General features: G+C 42.9%; 1 protein-coding gene across 1 annotated transcript; it reads left to right on the forward strand.

Moving 5' to 3' along the window:
• Positions 1–1,881: 1,881 nt before the first annotated feature.
• On the forward strand, positions 1,882–18,534 carry NUS1 (NUS1 dehydrodolichyl diphosphate synthase subunit). Its single transcript, XM_082756347.1, has 5 exons — positions 1,882–2,529; positions 10,664–10,786; positions 13,126–13,278; positions 17,487–17,586; positions 18,304–18,534. Exons 1-5 carry the CDS (start codon positions 2,136–2,138, stop codon positions 18,392–18,394), a joined length of 861 nt encoding a protein of 286 aa, XP_082612473.1. The 5' UTR covers positions 1,882–2,135; the 3' UTR covers positions 18,395–18,534.
• Positions 18,535–19,323: the final 789 nt, after the last annotated feature.

Consider the following 19,323-nt stretch of genomic DNA (forward strand, 5'->3'; position numbering starts at 1 on the left):
TTGTAAACTGAAAATTGTAAAAGAATTGGCCGTTTTTCAATGCCATTAGTACTATGTAGCTTGAGGGAAATAAGAATACAATAACAATCTCTTAGAAAAGCACTCTGTAACTCTGTATGGACCTTTTTATAGTAGAGCATTCTTAGAGTTGCATAAAAACCCCATAAATAAAATTCTGCAATACTGCAAGATGCTATTACCTGTAGTCTGGCATTCAACACATTTAAACTCAGTTTGAGATGGAGAGTTACACTGACGTGGGTAATTTCTCAGGATTGTTTAGAGATCCTTGCTTTTGAAAAATGAATTTCAGTTTTCCAGAAATACTTTCCTCTTTTATTTATTTTAGACTATTTTAAATGACATTAGACTAAATTAACTGAGCTCCAGGCAGAGCACAGAAGGCTCATCTAGCAACTACAACAAACAGAAGAATCAGTCCTGGTTAATGAGATTTAGTACTTGTTCCAAAGTTAATTAATAGCGATGCATAAAAACACTGGGGTGAGTTTGACCCATTTCTATGACTGTAAACAGAAAAAGGGATATTCTCAGGAAACAGCTTTCTACCCCTGCCAAATATCAGGATAAGGTCCAATGAGACGAAGTTATTTCAAGAGTTTATTTTGGTAGCTGAATAGCTAATTGACTACCGCATAGCTCCAGTTGCAGTATGTATAATACTTTGGGGTTCACACACTGCAAGTGCCCCCTTTCCCTGGTGGGAACCTTCCAGGCTTTTGCAACACAAAAGGGCTCCACGGTATATGCATCAGCTCTGATGTATGTGCAAATATTATCAAGCAATTCCCAAAGCGCTTGAAAATTAAACAAAATTGGAATACCAAGACCACTAAAACCAGTGAATTACAAACAGTAATCTAAGGGGCTTCCTGGCAGTTCATAAATCTCCACTGATAAGTAAGGAGCAATAACACCAGCAAATTACTTTTCAAAGCAAACAGTTTCTATTATTCTTTATCTTCTGCTGGCATTCAGTAACCGAATAATCACTCACATTCATAAAGTCTGTTTTGCCAGATGTCAGAGTGCAGCTAGTTCGTTACAACACCGAGGCAAAAGAACTGGTGCTTGGGTTTCTTAGGCACCCAAACATTAAGCTGCACAACTTAAACAAAGAGACGAAAGTTAATTTAGGTTTACAGTTCAACTTTTGAATGTGTCAGCAGCTATGCTGATGGTAGGAGAAGATTTAGATGTTTATAGAACAGCACATGCAGCCCTAGCAGTTTCAGTGTTATTTCTGTTGGGTGTTGCTCTTTGTTGGGTATTGCCTGAGGATGATTTATTTACTTTCTCAACACGAGAAAACGTTTTCATGGTACGGGATTTCTCATTTGATTTTGTATTGATGGAGCGTTTCAGTAGAGTGCTTTAGGTGCCTGTGACGTTTGAGCCTTCCCATCTGTTTGGGAGCACTTGAGAGCTCCTGCTCCGTGTTTTGCTTGTGAGGAACTGAGCTTGTGCCTCCGGAGCTTTTGGGCTGGGGGTTGTTACAAGGCAGGGCAGGAAGGCTCCAAAAAACGAGGGGTTCACGTAGGAGACGCAATTCTCCCAGGTAGACCTCCTGGACCAGCTGCCGGCCGTGGGCAGCCCCCGTGGGACCCCCACAAGATGGCCGCCCCTGGGGGCGGGGGCGCCGCCATGATGGCTGCCGGGCACACCTGGCTGCCGCCTCCCGCCCTCACCATTAGGCCACGCCCCTCTGTCTTAAGCCCCGCCCACCAGCAGAGGGCCCCACCCGTTGCCCTTAGGCCACGCCCCTCCCAGCTCCTCCCCTCCCGTCCCCTCCCCGCAGCGCCACGTCACTCGCTCCCCGTGGGCGGAAGTGACGTAGGCCGAGCGGGCGGCCAACGGCGTGCGGGCGCGTGTGGGGGTGAGAGGGGAAGGGGCCGGGACATGGCGGCGCGGGCGGCGGCAGCGGCGGCGGCCGGGCGGGGGCCGCGGGCTCCCTGAGGCGATGGCGGGGCGGGCGGCGGCCCCCTCCTGAAGGCGGCGGCACCCCCCGGCCTTCCCCTGCCCTTCCCCTGCCCCTCCCGGCCCGCTCCGCCTCGGAGCCGTTAACCGTTGCGGCCGTTGCAGCCGTTGGCGCCGCTGCCGCTGCGCGCGCCCCCATGAGCGGCGCGGGGGGCCTGGCGTGGCGCGCGCTGCACGCCCTGCTGCGCGCCCTGCTCTGCCTGCAGCGCGCCCTGCTCGCCGCCCCGCGCGCCGCCGCCGCCGTCGTCGCCGCCTCCTGCGCCCTGCTCGCCCCCGCCGCGCTCGCCCTGCGGCCGGCCGGCCCCGCGCCGCGGCGGGAATGCGGCGGGGGGAGGACGAGGAGGAGGAGGCCCCGCGGAGCGGCGCTGGGCCGGCAGCGCTGGCGGCCCGACGGGAGGGCGCTGCGCAAGCTGCCGGTGCACGTGGGGCTGGTGGTGACCGAGGAGGAGCCGAGCTACGCGGACATGGCCAGCCTGGTGGTGTGGTGCATGGCGGTGGGCATCTCCTACGTCAGCGTCTATGACCATAACGGTGAGTTATGCCTGGCCCCGAGCTGGACAGAGCCCCTGGCACCCGGGCGCCGTGCCCTTTGGGTCTGCTGGTGGAGAGCTGAGGGCTTCGTGCGCTTACGGGTTGAGTTTAAGCAGGGTACGGACATCCAGGACTGGGTGTGGGTGTTAGTAGCCACCTGTCTTCTTGCATTTCTTCTCCTGGGAAGAGACAGTGCTGACAGGTAGTTGAACTTGAATGGGTATGGCCTGCTGGTGTGGTGAGATGAAAGAAATGGTCTGCATTCAGCATAAGCCCCTGTGGTACATGAAGCTTGAGTTAGGCCTGGGCCAGCACCTGTGAAAGCTCTGGTGGTGTTTGTGTCTGATCTGTGTTCATTTGTTCTTGGGTCTCAGGTTTGAGGCCATCACACTCTTTTGTAAATACCTTGATTCCACTTCACTCAGAATCATAAAGATTAGATCTGACTTTCTTGTCAGAAGCAATCTGAGCAAGCAGATTGCTCAGATTCTGTGCAGCAATCCTGAAAAAGTCATCCTCGTGCTGTTTCCTGTTGAGGAGATGAAACCAGCCGCATTCAAGATTTCCTTAGCTGAACTTCCTGCCCAGCTGCTGAGGGATAATCTGCAACTGAGACTAGGCAAGCTTTCAGCTCAGAAGAGCTGGTAATCCCAGGGATGGATGGCCTCCTATGTTCCTGTCCTCTCTAAAGGAGAAAGCTTCACACTGAAGATCTTGGTGCGCTTAGTGTCAGTGGTGGGACTGTCAGACACCAATGTTCAGCTGTTGTTTTGAGCCACTTCTGATGGCCATCTAGAGATGTCATGTAAATTAGACCAGCTCTGTATATTTATGGAAGGTAGAGGTATCATCTGTAACACTTGTCTTCTAGTGGTCTTTCAGGAGAAATGCAGCTGTGCATCCTACCAAATAGGTGATATCTGTTGTGATCAAGGGAGCAAAAGCATCTGAGGAGGCCTTTCCCTGAGCATAGGCTTCTATGTTTTTTTCTTAATGACTGCCACTGACAGCTCTTGTTTGTGTCTGGTCCTTCATATGAAATACATGACTCAAGTGGCCTGACTTTCACCAAACTTTCCGAGATCTTTATAAGTACCTGGGCTTAATACCGGTCACCAACTTAAACTGACCTGTGTAGGGTAGTTGCAGAACTTGGTTATATTGTGTTTCAGTGGGAGAATACTTGCTTCCTCGTTTGGAAGCCAAGCAACAGTATAAAATGTTTGCCTGTCATCTCAAGGACAGAGAAGACAGTGCCTTCTGAGAAGCCATTTATGTGTTGATGTTTTTGCTCTCAGCTTGGAAAGCGTTCAACCAGACCAAATGGAGCAGACCCAGTATTGGTAGTAAACAAGAGTAGGAATTTCCCTCATGTCCTGAAGAGAGACTTGAGGGTCCCTGTATTTTCTGTCAAACCTCCAAGTATTTGCAATATTGCCTATTGCTTATGTACACTTAATCTCTTTAGATCTCTGCATTGTGCTCTGCAAATATGTACGTGAGCTGACCTGAGGAACAGATCGAGCTGAGAATCACGTTTCTTAGTGCTCTTGCTTTTCAGATTTGAATGGTTACAAAGTGAACAGCACTGAGCAGGGAGACAGCACTCGCAGCCGCTGTCACTGAGATCCTGTCTGGAAAGGAGATGTCAGCACTTCTATCACGTATGTTTTCACCGTGGAAAAGCTACTTCTGCTTCTCCAGAACACGTGCTGAGATCCAGTCAGATCCGAGTCTGACTGTTACAGGACTGTAAAGATGATGGCCAGAAATGACGAGGTTATGACCTCTGAAGAGGATTGCAGTTAACATAACCTTGCAGAACAATTGTCTCTGTCAGCAGTTCAGAAATAAATGACTTTGTGTAGAGTTTGTTTGCTGTTCCCATGTATTAGTTCCTAGCACACAACTTAAGCATGGGTGTAAGTTTTGTTAATACCCTTAAAATTTGAAAATGTAGGTGTGATCTCATGACTTCCAGCTCAGGAAATATTTTTCCATAGCTAATGCTATTAGTTCCTTCAATATGCTGGTTTAATTAGCAGCTTGCGTTCCAATTTGTTGGTACATAATTGATGAAGGCAAGCCTTAATCCACAGCAATGAAGTAGTTTTAAATCATTAGCTTTTGCCAAACTCTCAGACTTGATGAGACTAGCCTGCTATTACACATCCATGTTCTTCACAGGCTTTCAGAGCATTTCCTGGGATAGCAGCCATATCTGTTCTGCACAGCAAAAGGAATTTGAGCCTTTTAAAACAGTGTCAGAGAGCGAGCTCTGAGCAAGTAGTCATTCACATGGCTTGAGTGTACCGGGACTGTTGGTGATAGCAGGTATTAGCCTTTCTCTCTGTGCTAAGCCCCTTACACTTCCTGGATTGAACACTGAGTGCTTCCAGATGGGCTTATGGCTAAGTAGGGCGTTGTAGTGCCTTGCAGACTTGTTGCTAAATCCAGTTCTGAATGGTAGCGACGGATGGAGGGAGCCCTCAGCAGTAACACTAGTAAGTGAAGCTGAAAAAAATCACTCACTGTGTGCTGCCCTCAGTAGCAGAGGGTGAACCTTAGTTATGCTTTGCTCGTTTTCATCTTCTCAGGTGGTGGGACTTACCTGTGGTGTGCCGAGCTGCTGCTGTGGAGGGCTGTGCTCATACAGCTGTACCAGCCATCGACCCAGCAAAGGTGTGACCGGGGCTCTGCTTCTCAGTTAGATGGAGTGGAGTGTGCTTTGATTCTTCCTTCACTGCGTGCTTGTAGTAGTGAGATTTTTCCTGTTGAAGCAGGAAACGTTATTTACAGGACTGCTTTTCCATGGCTGTGTCCTCTGGAAGGAAATTGTTTTTGTCAGCTTCCTGTAGAAGGCTTAAATTAAAAATGTGACCTTAATTGGATCGCCTATGGGAAAAAGGGGGAAGTGTGGCATTCTTCTGAGAAGAAATAGCAGATAAGCTGGTTGTGTGTTTATAGTAGTGACTTTCTGTATTTTTGACAAACTGACTAAAGAGAAGATACCCTTTGTTCTTTAAAATAAGTAACTGCATCCCAGCTCACCCTGGTGTGTTGCAGCAGCTGCACTAGTAACTCTAAGGGCAGCTTGTCTGCAGTTAACTGTGTCTCATGGATGATGGCAAGAGAACCCAGTACGGTACAGAGACACCAAGTAGTATTTGTGGAACCTTACCAGGTACCTGTCTGTCTCCTCTGAATCTGCAAAAATCAGTATTCCAGAAGACTGGAGTAAGAGTCCTTGCATAATGCAAGACAACTGTAATACAGATAGCTGCCTTGTGCCATAATAAATGTGGTGTGATAGGTCCCGTGGTGTGCAAAACAAACATTTTTCCCAAGCAGAACCTAAGATGGCATTCTTACGTCGCCTGGTGTTTAGGGGCCTTTTTCTTTCTCCCAATTTTCAAAATACTTTGTGACTATGCAACAAAACAAAGCACTAATAAGGTTTGTGCTACGGTGTGTGCCTTGATTATCAAATTCAGATTGACTAGTTCTTGATTTAAATAGGTTTTTGATCAAGGATTTATTTTTGTGGACTTCTGCATTCCCAGCCCTATTACTGGGTAGATATCCATCTGTGCTAGTCAAGATCTTATCTTGGAGGAAATAATGCAGCTCTCCCGCAGTCAGAAGGCTGTGGCTGCAGTTACGTAGCAGCAGCTGAGCCAACCTGTTGAGTAGCCTTTGACCGGTATTAGATACCTTCTCCTGTTAAAGTTATTTGCTAGTCATGAGATGTTCCTTGAGTGTTATTTCTGTTATCAGAAGTTTTCCTGAAATAGTCTGGGACAAGGCTAGAGCGTTTTCAGGGGGCATGCAGAGCCTTGGCATTTCAATACTTAGAGCTCCTGAAGAGATGCTTCTGCTTGAAGTCTTGTTAAAGCCTGTAGTACTACTTACTCTGTTGAGAACTTGAGTTTCCTTATACGGGATTTAGCTCTGTGAGTGAGCTTTTACTTCTGACCAATTTTCTTTTAGAAATTCTTTGGAAGAATAAAGTACAGTAGGAAACCGGATACATTTTTATTAGCTACAATCTAGACTTGTAGGCTCCCCCAGACTATTTGGTAGTTGAGTAGATGTGATCAATGCATAGAACTGTTTGTGTACTCGGTGTGCTCACTTAGATGGGGGAGACAAGTGTAATATGTATTATGGTCTACTAGACACATGTAATACGGCCTAATGCTAATCTGTACAAGGTGATCTTCTAACAGGCCTGGGTAGTATGGAAGCAGTAATATTTTGTCTTGCCTGCTGGTGAGCTCTTGCTGTCCAGGCACATCGCGTCCCTTCAAGAAGAAATGTGGGAGGAGTGGTTGCCTAGTGCTGCTCTGAATTCTTCCTGCTTGGTTAGCTATGGCTTCAGTGGCTTCAATTTGGATGAAACTGAAGTGACTTCAGCTATTTTCAAACAAGGCTTGGAGTTTTTTCTGGGATCTTGGAGTAGAAGAGCCTAGGCGTTTCCTAGCTCTTAGCGTCCTGTGAGGTCTAATGACACAAACCCTACTTTCTTCCACTAAACTGCAGCCAGCATGATCCAATGTGGGGATGTAGGCAGAAGTTGTTCATGTGTTATAACAGTTTCTTGCAAGTACGTTATTTGAACTGGGTTGAGGTGATGCTTCTCACACTGGATGACTCTGTTGGCACTGGAAGAGAGTTGAGGAAAAAGCAAGTATCTGAAATGCTATGGAGATGTGTTCTTCCCTATGCCTAGCTTTAGTAAGGTTCTCTTGTAGGGAAGAGACTCTTCTCCCGTGTCTTACCAGACTGTGCTGCTTTAAATAGCAGGGCAACTGAGAGTGTTGAACCCCATGGGGCTACCAGGCTGTGAGCAGGCAGTGGCTGTGGTTGTCCAGCTAGATGAGTGGCTGACACCATCTGGTGCTCCTCGGGGCCGGGGGTTCCCCCAGTTCTGTGCCCTGCTTCTGCTGCACCTGCAGACCTTCATGATCTGTTTGTTGGTCTCTAACTGATGGTCTCTACACAGCAGCACCACAGCTGATTGCGAATGGTGTGGCTTCTAACTACTCTACAGTAGAGCCCACGGTGTGTTATGGAAAAAGACCTGTGTAATGGCAGGGCTACGGCAGAAAGCCCAAGTTCCTCTGGTTTGCCTCGGCTGTAGAGTGGCTGGGAACTAACGATCAGTAGTGGGCTTGCAGCTTGTGCTGTAGAAAGAACTGTACCTAGAAATAGCTAACACATTCTCAGTATTTGTTTTAAAAGAATAAAATAAATGAAGTTTTATATTCTTTTGCTTTGGGAGTGGTAGTGCTTAAATATGCATAATTCCTAACATACTTAACTTGCTGGAATATACACACTCCTCTAGCATGCTTTTCAGAAACAAGAATTATTTCTAATTAGGAATAGTGAAAATCTCATGTTTGGTCTATACCAGAAACCCTGGTAGTGCTGGAATCTTCCCTGCTTATCAGCAAACAGTTACAGTAGTAGTAGAAATCATTAAAGCTCTCGTCAAATAACTTTCCTATTAAAATCATATTATGGGCTCGCTTTCAACTTGTATGGAAGGCTGAACAAAATTGGAAGGTAGTATTAAATGAAGGCTTACTTCACTGCCTTGGGACACTGGAGTTGTGTTATTGCTATAATAGCTATACTCACACTTTTTCACTATGTTTATCATGCATAAGTTAGCAACAGTGTCTTCAGAACTGGCTTGAATATATTTTCAAATTAAGTTTTTAAAAAAAAATCACCTTGTAGACAAATTGAATTTCTGAGATGCTGTAAGGGAAAGGGGTGTGTATCTGAGCTACAACCACATGCATAATTTTTCACGTCAAATGTGAGTTTGGTCCACGTGTGCTGCTGCCTACAGCTACGCTATCCTATGCAGCCATAAGAAAAAGTCTCTTGTGCGTTGAGTGAGAAAAGAGTGACAGAGTGAAGTTCCCAGATGCTATTGATTTTAAATGAAATCCCTCTGATGTGCTTCGGGGTCATCTCTGCAGGTAAACTGCAGCTGTGTCAAGATTGGTGGATCAGTTGGCATTCAGTGCGGAGGTCCTTCTCAAAAGATATGCTACAAATGCACAATACAACTGCAACAGGCTACAGCTTACCTGCTATTCCAAGAACAAAATAGGACCTAGATTTGAACAACTAAGGAGATGGATGAGCTAAATGCGAGTAGAAGTGAGCTCTAGCTGATCATCACCAGCGTTTCATCGATGCATGTGGTAATGTCTTCAGCATGTACTGTGTGTGTGAAGGACTTCTTTGTTTTGGAGCTCAGTAAGCACCTTAGTTTGTTCTCCTGTCTGTTCTCCTCAGAGTCTTCATTTAGTTCAGAGCTGAAGAGCGGATCCTTAAATCTGGCCCACCAGTCTTTGGAATAGCAATACCTTCTCATGAAAATGAATTGATGGTGTTAGTGTTGGGTGTGGAAGGAAACAGCAGCTGTTTCCCAGATCAGGACCTTTCCTTGATTATGCCAACTCTTTTTGTGAATATTGAAGGTTATGTTTTGATCTTGGAGTGGCTAGAAACCAAGCGACTTGCTATAGGTGTGAGGCACACGCAGCCTTCTTGAAGATTGCCCTGAATTAGCAGCATTGTAGCTACACTGGTGCTGACCTGAAGTGTAAGGAAGACATTAAGTGCTAATGCTAGTGCAAAGCAGGCTCATCCGAGTAGTCCTATCCAGCAGTATTGCACAAAGCAATCTCATCATCTGCTATATATGAATATACGCTGGTAAGCAGGAGCACAAAGTATAACAATTGTGATGAATTCAACATCAGTGAAAGTGTTGTCTGACGCATGTGTCCATCAAGATTGCTACTGAGATTTGCTCAACTGTCAGTATGTGAAATCAGTTATAAGCATCCCTAAGATATGTAATGAAGTAAGTTATATCTTTTGCAGGAATTGGCTAGGGTGTGAAGAAAAACACGTGTTAACCACCTACTAGAACCTCGAATGAAGTCTGTGTAGACCCACGATCTCACTAGTATATTAAATGCATTCTATGTCTTCATGTTGCAAATTAACTCCTAATGTATCATGGTCTTAACCCAAAGCTTCTGTGCTACTTGGCCCACTACTGATGTGGAAACTGCTGTTTGTGGCAGCTTCTAATCCCAGAATCAGGTTGAGGTGATTAAATCATAAGCATGACTGGGAAGTTGGGTACAAACTCGGTGTTTCTTGAGTGGTAAGCTGATTGTGTGTGCGCATGCTTTTAGAGTGGTCAGCAGAAGTCCTTGATATAGGATCCCTGAATGAAACTTAAGCTCTTAGTAACAACCCCGAATGCCAAGTGATAAAGGCATTATCAGTTTCTAAGTAAATATGCTTAGCCACGCTCTTTCATTGTAAATATTTAAGCTTTAACACTTTACTATGGCTTGTGGTTAGAAATAGTTGCATGGCATCATTATTAAAAGCTAAAATGTACTTCAGAACAGAAATCCAAGTATGTTTGCCTAACCAAGTTCTTGTAGTCTCTTGTGCTCAAAATGCATCTACACTAAGTGTACAAGTATCAAGAAGGCCTTGGGGACTGCATTGCTCCTCGCAATACGTAGCTTGTGAAATTCTCATATTAGGAAATCTGAGGCATTGCAATGTCACCTGGCACGCTGATGTAGCCTTCTGGCTCACTTTGTGGTGACTTGCTTTGATAGCCCATGGCCTTAATAATGTGGCAGTAAGCAGTAGTTGATGTTGATAGCGAATCCCTGGCAGTGTGGGGCAGCGATAAAAATCGGTGTTAAGGTGACTTGGTCTTCCTGTGCTGGTAGGGTATTGCTATTAAACTGGTGCTCAGCATACCAAGGACAGTGAAGTGATTCTTAAACTATCTGTTATGCAATTGCAGCTTGCTACTTAAACCAGGCTGAGTAGAAGAGGAACATTTTGAAAAAGAGGAACACATGAGAGTTGTCTCCCTGCATATGTTCCTGCAAGGTCACTGAAATTAGTCACGTGCAGTAGCATTTGCTTTGGATTCTTACCGTACTCATGAAATCCAGTTAGAAACCAGCACTGACCGCCTGATTCTTTTTTCCTCCTGCACAGTGTCAGATTTGTTTTTGTAGTACTCTACAGAAGGTGGCTGATGTGCAACCTTTTTATTTTTTTAAAGGTATTTTCAAGAGGAATAATTCAAGACTGATGGATGAAATTTTGAAACAGCAGCAGGAACTCTTAGGACTAGATTGTTCCAAATACACCATGGAATTTGCAAATCAAGAGAAAGCTGATCAAGGTAAGGTGAATTGTGGCTGGGCAGGGAATTGGTATGACTTTAAATAGCTGTATATCAATCATAACTGCTTTTACTTAAGTACATTTCTCTGTACTATGACCTTTTTTTTCATAACCTACTGATTATCAGAACATGTACGGCCTTCCTGAGCTAGTATTAAACTTTCATTGTGATTGCTTGTTCGTAACTAATAGTGAGGTGTTATTCTTCCCTGCTCCTAGCAATCATTACTGCCTAGGTGAATCTTCCCTTTAGCCTGGGTATTGTGCTGCACGCTTTAACGGATCAGTGTAGCTCAATTTCTCGTGGTTAGAGTGAGAAATTATCTTGCTGAGACTTGAAAGAACGCACTTGAGGTCGAGTAAGGGAATTGATGTTAGGCTACAGTGCATGTACTTCTACCTTGCCAACCTTATGCTCATACGTCAAAGTTGGGAGGGAGAAGGGGAAGATCAATATCATTGGTTGCCATATTAATGGGTAACCAGGAAAGGGCTTAAGAAATAATCTTTTGATAGTAGTTTTTGTAAGAAGTAGAAAACAAGAAAATATTTCAAGGTGAGCGTTCCTTATTCAATACCATCTGTTGTAAATATTCACTTTTAATGAAGTATGCTGATAGACATACATACTAGGAGTCCATGTAAATGTATTAAATTACTTTAAAATTAGGACTGTGCCTCAGAGGGACGGGCTGATATTTACAGCTTTCCTAACTACAATTCATCATATTTAAACGGAGCATAAGTTTTAATAATAGATTTAAGACGATCATATTTTTCATTTTTCTGTAAGTCTTCCTACTACATCTTGCTAACGGAATTTTGCTTCCCCTACAATAGCGTATAGGGCAATGTGAAGTCCAGTGTTGCAGCATTAAGTTACCTTTGTAAGCACCTTAGGCTAAGATGCTAGCATTTACATGGAAACATCTGTGTTTAGCATTCTTTTTATTCCTGTGAAGGCTGAAATAACTAGTAAAGTGCAGAGTAGACCTGCTGTTAATGTCTTAAACTCTAGCATGCTTAGCTGCACTTACCTCAACTGGGATATTTATGTCCAGTTCAAATGAACTACTGAAAGACTTCTCAGACTTCCTGACTGAAAGGATACATTTAAATCTCAGGAATTTTTCGTACTGGAAGTCATGAAAAGCAGAGGTGTCTTCTGTTATCTTTAGATAGAATCCTTTATTCTTACACAGAGGGCTCCATTGCCAGACCAGATGCTTCATACTTCGAACAAACTGGTATCTGTCCAGTTTATAATAGGAAACAATTTCTCATTTCTTGCCAAAAGTAAAGCTACATGTCTTTCATCCATCAATACTGATGGGATGTTAAAGATTATTTCTCTATATGACAAGTAAATCGAATGTTTTCAAGAAAATTATTGTGGTGACCTTTGATAGACTGAGCTTTTTTGAGTGTTCTTATGACTGCATTCTGTCTTTTGTAGTCAGATTCTGCACTTTTACGAAATACTGGGTTTTAAGTAACTGTGATATGTTTTGTATCAGTCTAATGTGTGCACAGATACAAAGCACAGTAACAGTGCTAGTATTTAACCCAGTTACCTCAAGCTGGGTTTAGTACACTGGTGATTTGTAGTCTGCAGCTTCCTTTGTAAGTCTGCCTCCTAGGTACTGTATCAGAACGTACTGTGACGAAAGTTGTGTTGGGTGAGAGGATTCCACTTCTGCCTCACAATAGTGTAGACGTGGATAAGGTTGTTGTGAAATGTCCTCTTTAATTACAGTCATAATTACAGACTGATGGGTAAATTCTGGTACTATTACCTAGTTTCTCTGTAGTAATCTTAGATCAATATTGCAACTCTTGCATCAAGGATGAAGTGCTATGGATATCCTGTTATCATATTCAGGGAGGGCCTCGACTTACTCATACTGTCACATGAATGTTCAAAGTAGCTGTTAAAACACCTTCCTCATATAGGATAAGAATTGGATTTTCTTTTTCTTCACTGAACTGCAAGTCTTTCTGCATTGCTTGCCACCCTCAAGTCAGTAGCTCTGCAGCCTGGTCTTACTGCTTTTGCCTGGCAGCGTGATAAAAACCAACGTAAATTCCCTGGAACAGTCTCTGCATTTCAAGAACAACTTTGATTAAACGGCATCTCACAAGACTCCTCAAAATAGTTGCTTCAAGCTTGCTTTTCAGTAATACAGCAAATCTGGATGTTTCTTACCCGTTTCTGTAATAGCTGGATGATGTATGCTTCTGACTAGTTGTACAATATATGAAGTTACTTTCAGTATTTAAAGCACGTTCAAAGCAACCATATTTCTGTTGCTTTTAAACTGTGTTTTGTACTTTCAGTTTTAAATTGCCAATCTACATTGAAGGTGCTGTCTCCAGAAGATGGAAAAGCAGACATAATAAAAGCTGCTCAGAACTTTTGTCAGTTGGTAGCACAGCAGCAAAGAACATATACAGACCTGGACGTGAACGAGTTAGACAACTTGTTAAGTAGTAAGTATGACACCGTCTGTGGGGAGGAGGGGATGTTAATCTGTGTTCTTATCATGATAAGCATTGCTTTCAGACTTACGCTAAACCTTTCTTGATTTTTTTTGCTGTTTTCTGTTTAAATAAAGAGCCTGAAAGGAAACCCTAAGCTAAATTGGGAGTCTGATCTTTACAGAACATCCCACAGAGCTTGTAACTTATGTAATGAACTTTCTGAAAAAAGCACTGCTGAGATCAGTTGAAACTAGATTTATACCTAAGATTAATTCTTTAGAAGATAGCAAGCTGCAAGCCTGTGTGAGTCTTTTTCTAGATTTAGTTAGGGGAATTAAAGCTCTTTCTGCTGCCGAACTATTGCCCTGGGTGCAAATGATAGTGCACTTGCTGATCTTTTGCTTCCATGTAACTCATGTTAGTTATTTCCATTACTAATCCATGCAGATCACTGACTCTGCACTGAGGTGCATGGCTGCATGCAATAGCTGTGGAAAGGGCAGGGCTGCCCTCGTCTCACATGAAGGAGGAGCAGTTTAGATAAAACCTTCAAATTCCTTGTCACACTACAGAACTGGAATACTTCTTTCCTAGAAGATCCATGCATGTTAGTTGTGACTGGCTAGCCTGGCAAGGTTTGAGTTTCAGTTAGCACACTCGATCTTGGATGTCTGCAGGCACGCTGTTAACATGTGGTTTCCATTAACTGGAATTTGATGATTTTTTTTTTTCTCAAATAATTGATCAGCCGAATTGCTGGGCAGATTGACTGCAGTGGGAGTTGAGACGCTATAATCTTAATGTCAAACTAAATTCTATCCCTTCAGCGTACTGCATGATACTTCCTCACTGTAATGGAGTGTTTAAACAGGTGTTTAATATGACACCTCAGGGAGTAATGTAGATGTCTTAGATAACTATTATACCCCAAAGGTGACTTAAGGAAGTGAATAATTGCTTCACTAAAACAGTTGCTCATTGGCACCAGTTCTTCACAGTGATGCCCATGTATGTGTTTTGGCCAGTGCTGCTGAACTGAAGCTTCTCAAACACGTGTTTCTGATCTTCTATCCTTGTACTTGAAGTGTCTGCATATCTTAAACTTTAGGTCTAGTCTGCGTAGCCTTAAAAATCAAGCAGATGTATTGTTCAAGTAACGCATGATAGCTGAACACAGGAAAAGAAATCTTGATTTTTAGACTGTCAAAACTGTAAACTTCTCAAAGTAGGCAGCTTAACCTGTTGCTTGTAACTAAGCATAGTACCTATAACTAGTACTGCTTATTAATTTGCTTGGTTTTAATGTTTAGGACAGTTGGAAAACCATTCTTCTATGACCAATTTAGCTGTTGAAACTGCTTGTTTTAGTTGTAGTCAGGCTTAGCTTCCGTGCATCCTTAATTTCAAGGTATGGAATGTGAAGGTCTGAGTTGCTGATCTAAATTGAGAGGGAATTCTGAAAAAGCAATATTTGAGTAGCTATGTTCTTAGGGGTCACGGTGACTTCTGTAAATCTTTCTTTTTTTCAGATCTTAATTTAAATACCTGGTAACCTAGTTTTATAATTCCTCAAGTTCAGGATGCTGTTATCGAAGTCTGGTTCTAAAATGGTGCGGTTCTGGGTTGTCATGTGGAAATTTGGGGTTCTTTATCCATTCTTGCTCCAATTCTTACAGCCTGGGTTTTCTTCACTGTAAGTGAGTGTACTTTGTTCTGAGCAGTGCCTCAGCTAACCGTCTTTTTATCAGAAAAGCAGGTGCCACTACATTACAGTATTGTCTCTGCTTGCTGTCCACCTTCCCAGTACAGAATATGATTACAAAGCTGTAAGTTGCCCTAAAAAATCTATGTGGAGAAGGGTGGTGCTACCAACTCTACAAACTTTCATGTTTTCCTTATAGAATTCCTGATATAGAAGGGATGTTGCCAGATTCCTGTCCCTTGGTTGTCCAAGTCTTTTGGCTTTCTGTTCAGATTCTGCTCTCAACTCCTTCTGTCTTTTGTGTGCTAAACTTGAGCACTTTAACCTTAGCAGCTCTGAGAGTGTTGCCACACAGAAGTAGCTACATTATCATGTTGATATTTGAAGGCAGAGAAATGGATACAGGGTGGAAAGCACAGTACTGTGTTTAAATAGGCTGTTCTGACAGTAATGCTACAGCGTCCGTTCTCGTTTTGCTTCTTCAGATAGGAACCAGAAGGAAATATTAGAATTAACTGGGCTCTCTGAAGGTCTTTTCCTGTTTGAAAAGCCATTGCAGTGTTGAAGATCCTGCTGCTGAACTGGCCAGCTGAGGAGTACTCAGCTTCTGAATCAGCTGATGAGTAAAGCTGTCCGCTTCCACCAGAATCCCCACTTTAAGTATTCACTGCTTCCCTGCAAAGCTGTTTCAGACTAACATACTAGCTTCCCAACAAATCAGCAGCTTCTGCTTTATGTTTCTCTCTTTGAGATAAGCTCTGAGTGGTGGCACAAGGCATTCTTGTATCTAAATACTTCATTAGAAATGCACACACTTGGGAAAATAGCTTATTTACCTCTGGCAGAAAGATTACTATTGCAGTGATTCAGTGACAAGGGAGGATGCAGACTTTTTTTTGAAATCTTGAGTTTCAAAACCTGGGGGGAGGGAAATCAGATGGGATCTTAATTCCCTGTTTTGTTATTCCAGTGTAAGTTCCTCCTATGAGTAATTTTAGGCTTGTATAAGGTTCCTGATTGCTTAAAAAAAAAGTGAGAAAATTGGTAGATAACATCTGAAGTGGGTATGGAGTGGGTAGACAGCATTAAGCTTTTCATCTGCTGAAGGCAGAGATTATGCAGCCTAAGCACTCCTGCAGTTAACTTGTAGAATTAATGGATAATGGGAGGGGTAATGGGACGTACCGTGCAGTACTTGTGACTAGATGCAGCCTTGTAGCAAAGTAGAGCTATGAATGCTGGAACACTTTTTCAGGTGAGCTGGGTAGGTGCATGAAAGCCAACTTACTTTTTTGGTCCCCCTTGGTGTTGTTTTCCACAAGTTGCCCTAAGCAACTTGCAAGAATTAGCAGAGAAAGCTGGACTAAGACTGTTCTAAGCTTATTGCCTGTCGGTCAGAGCTAGGCTGGAGTAGTTTAGGCATGGCAGAAGCGTATGGAAGGTGGATAAAGTCATTTGGCCACTGATTGCCTTCAGCCTCAGAAGATCAGCAGGAAGCTCTCAAGTTGAGCAAGACAGCAAGCTACTGAAGAGTTAATTAGCTTTACTTACCTTGGGGACACTTCACTGTGTATCAAACCACAGTATTTGGTCTTATCTTTTTGGGGAATGAAATGTAGCTTTTTGGTTTTTAAACACCTGTTCGTATGCACAGTTCCAGAGCCTGGGCAGAGCCTGGGTCATCGGAGTTGGGATTAGAGTAGCTGAATAACAGTGACTGGGGTCTTAAGGTATGGGTAGTAAGAATGTGGGCACCTAGCGAACTCCTTTAGCACCATCTAGACCTGCCCTGGGGTGGATCATGCTGTCTGCTTACTAACAGGAAGAACAAGGTAATGGTGTGTTTTTTTTCTTTTTTTTTTCTCACTCATCTAACCAGACAGATGTCACCTGCAACAGTTTGTCTGAAACTTTGTTGTAAAAGTTGTTTTTTAAACTGCATGGCTAGCTAAATACGGAGAGGTCTAAGACTGTGGATCTGACAGGATATTTATTACAAGATGTTTTCTTGATAGTCTGATATCAATTTATTTTTTCAATGGAATCTGAGGGTTTTTTTTTTAGTGGTCCTTTTAATGTATTTGACAGCAAATCCACATTAAGACTGTAGTAAGTATGGGTCAGGGTGCAGCATGTTCTATGCTACTGAAATCAAGTTTCCTGAGACGGAACTAGAACAGGTTGGTTTTAGCAGCAGTGTTGTTATGGTTTGCTGTTATTCAAAACAATCCAACTGCTCATATCGCTGCCTTACCAAGTCTTAAACTTCTGACATAAAGTCCATCTGGGCCTGCAGTGAGTGGCTAAGCTTTTGCTCAGTTAGTTCTGTTCAGGCTGTGCAAGAACAGTCTGTTCTCTTGACGTCTTAATTATTGACTCCTCAGGAGCTTTATTTTATTTAAAAAAAAAAAAAACAGTAACAATTGCATTCAATTAAAAAACAGATGCTTTAGGACTTAAAATAAATAAATAATCTGGTGAATTTGACAAAACCTAATTTAACTTGTTCTTACAGGTACAAATGGATTTCCAGATCCTGATTTAGTCTTGAAGTTTGGTCCTGTGGACAGCACATTAGGGTTCCTTCCATGGCACATCAGACTGACAGAGATCATGTGAGTTGCTTATAATTCTTGTGGGAGCAGGTTGAAATATCTTACTAGTCTTTAATACATCACCTACCTTACAGAAATAGCCATAAGAAAAAATGTCTAAACAAAGATGTCCAGAGTTTGATATGAGGATTTAAGAGCTGTTAAATGAGAACCTGTCATACTTCCAGGCTTTGTTGCTATATCAGTCATCATTAGACAATAGCAAGCTTTACTTCTCAGGTTTAACAAACAACTTCTGCCACCTTCTAGTCTGAACAACTTGATTCAGGTTCTGTTGGGGTTCCTTACATGGTTTTTTGAGTCCTATGCAGGTTTCTATTTCCTGTATAATATTATTGCATTATCCAGTCAGACAGATGAGATGATAATGCCTCTGGATTGCTTTGCCTCTTTGGCAGCAACTAAACTGACTGTACATGCTGTATGTCTCATACATACACGCTCTCAGAGAGCACTTATAGGACACTTAAAATGTGTGGAAAGACCTTTGCTTCTCCAGCTCTTGCACAAATTGGAAGTGCTGTATGTACCTCAATGGATAGGCTTTTTTTTAATTCAGAGGGTGATGCAATACTGGCAGCTAGTTAGGGAGCTGTATGACAACTACAGCATTGAGAATAACTTTTCCAGGTTATGAAGTAGTGGTATTCCTTACTGGCCGTATACATCGTATGTTTATAAAAGCTTATTTTAACTTTTTCTAACTTGCTTTCTCAGTTCTTTGCCTTCCCACCAGAACATCAGCTATGAAGACTTTTTCTCTGCCCTCCATCGCTATGCAGCCTGTGAGCAACGCTGGGGAAAGTGACTGTTGGCTGAGCGCACTGAGTCATGCTTTCCACAGAAAGGGATTGATGTCTGTTTACAAGCACCTGTGACCCATAAGTCTGGTTCATAGTCCTTTCTTAATTTATCAACCAATTCAATAAAGTGTCTTACCTTTCTAAAGAGTCTGTGTGAATGCGTGAGAATACGTGGGGAAGGGGAGATTCACAGGTTTGCTTGATGAAAATGACAGTTGCTGCAAGCAAAGCTGGTCAAAGCTGAATTAACCTCACTTTCATGTCCCAGTGACCAAAAGAGCATGTAAAGATTTGGTTGTGTCAAACTCAGAGGATGATGTAAACAAGAATTCTGTCTCTGGACATTCTTAAATCTGAGGAAGACCTCTCATGTGCATCAGCTTTATATTTTTTTAAATTATTCATGGTCAGGATTTCAGAACTTAATCACCTGGTTTACTATGTATTTACTATGTAATATGTGAGTTTCAGAGGTCAATATTGGTTCTGTTAACTATAAGAATAGGCTGCTATTTAGCTGTCAGGGCTGAGCCAGCAGTAGGTATCAAGCTCTAGAAATATGGAAAAGGTTCCATAAAAAAAGAATGTCACTTCTGTGGTAAGTGGATTAAGCAGTCTGCTTATTATAGATACCCATCCTGTGCTTTTTTTTTTTTTTTTTGATAAATGCATAGTATTCTTACAGCCTTGAGTGAAGCTTCTCCTACCATCAGGTCAGTCTTCCTTGGGCATAAACAGTACTGTGTATTGTTTATATACGTTTCCACATAAAATTCTAGCCTGAGGTGACAAACTAAACTAGCTAAGGCTCTGGTATCACTTGCTGAAAAATCTGAAAATGCACTGGTCCACTACCATGGCTGATGCCACTTGCTTGTTGTGCTTGTGTACCCAGCAGGGGAGTCTGCTTAAACCCTTTATTAGGTTTGTCCTG

Source organism: Aythya marila, assembly GCF_965140915.1.
Source record: "Aythya marila genome assembly, chromosome: 3".
In the NCBI taxonomy this organism is placed as follows: domain Eukaryota; kingdom Metazoa; phylum Chordata; class Aves; order Anseriformes; family Anatidae; genus Aythya; species Aythya marila.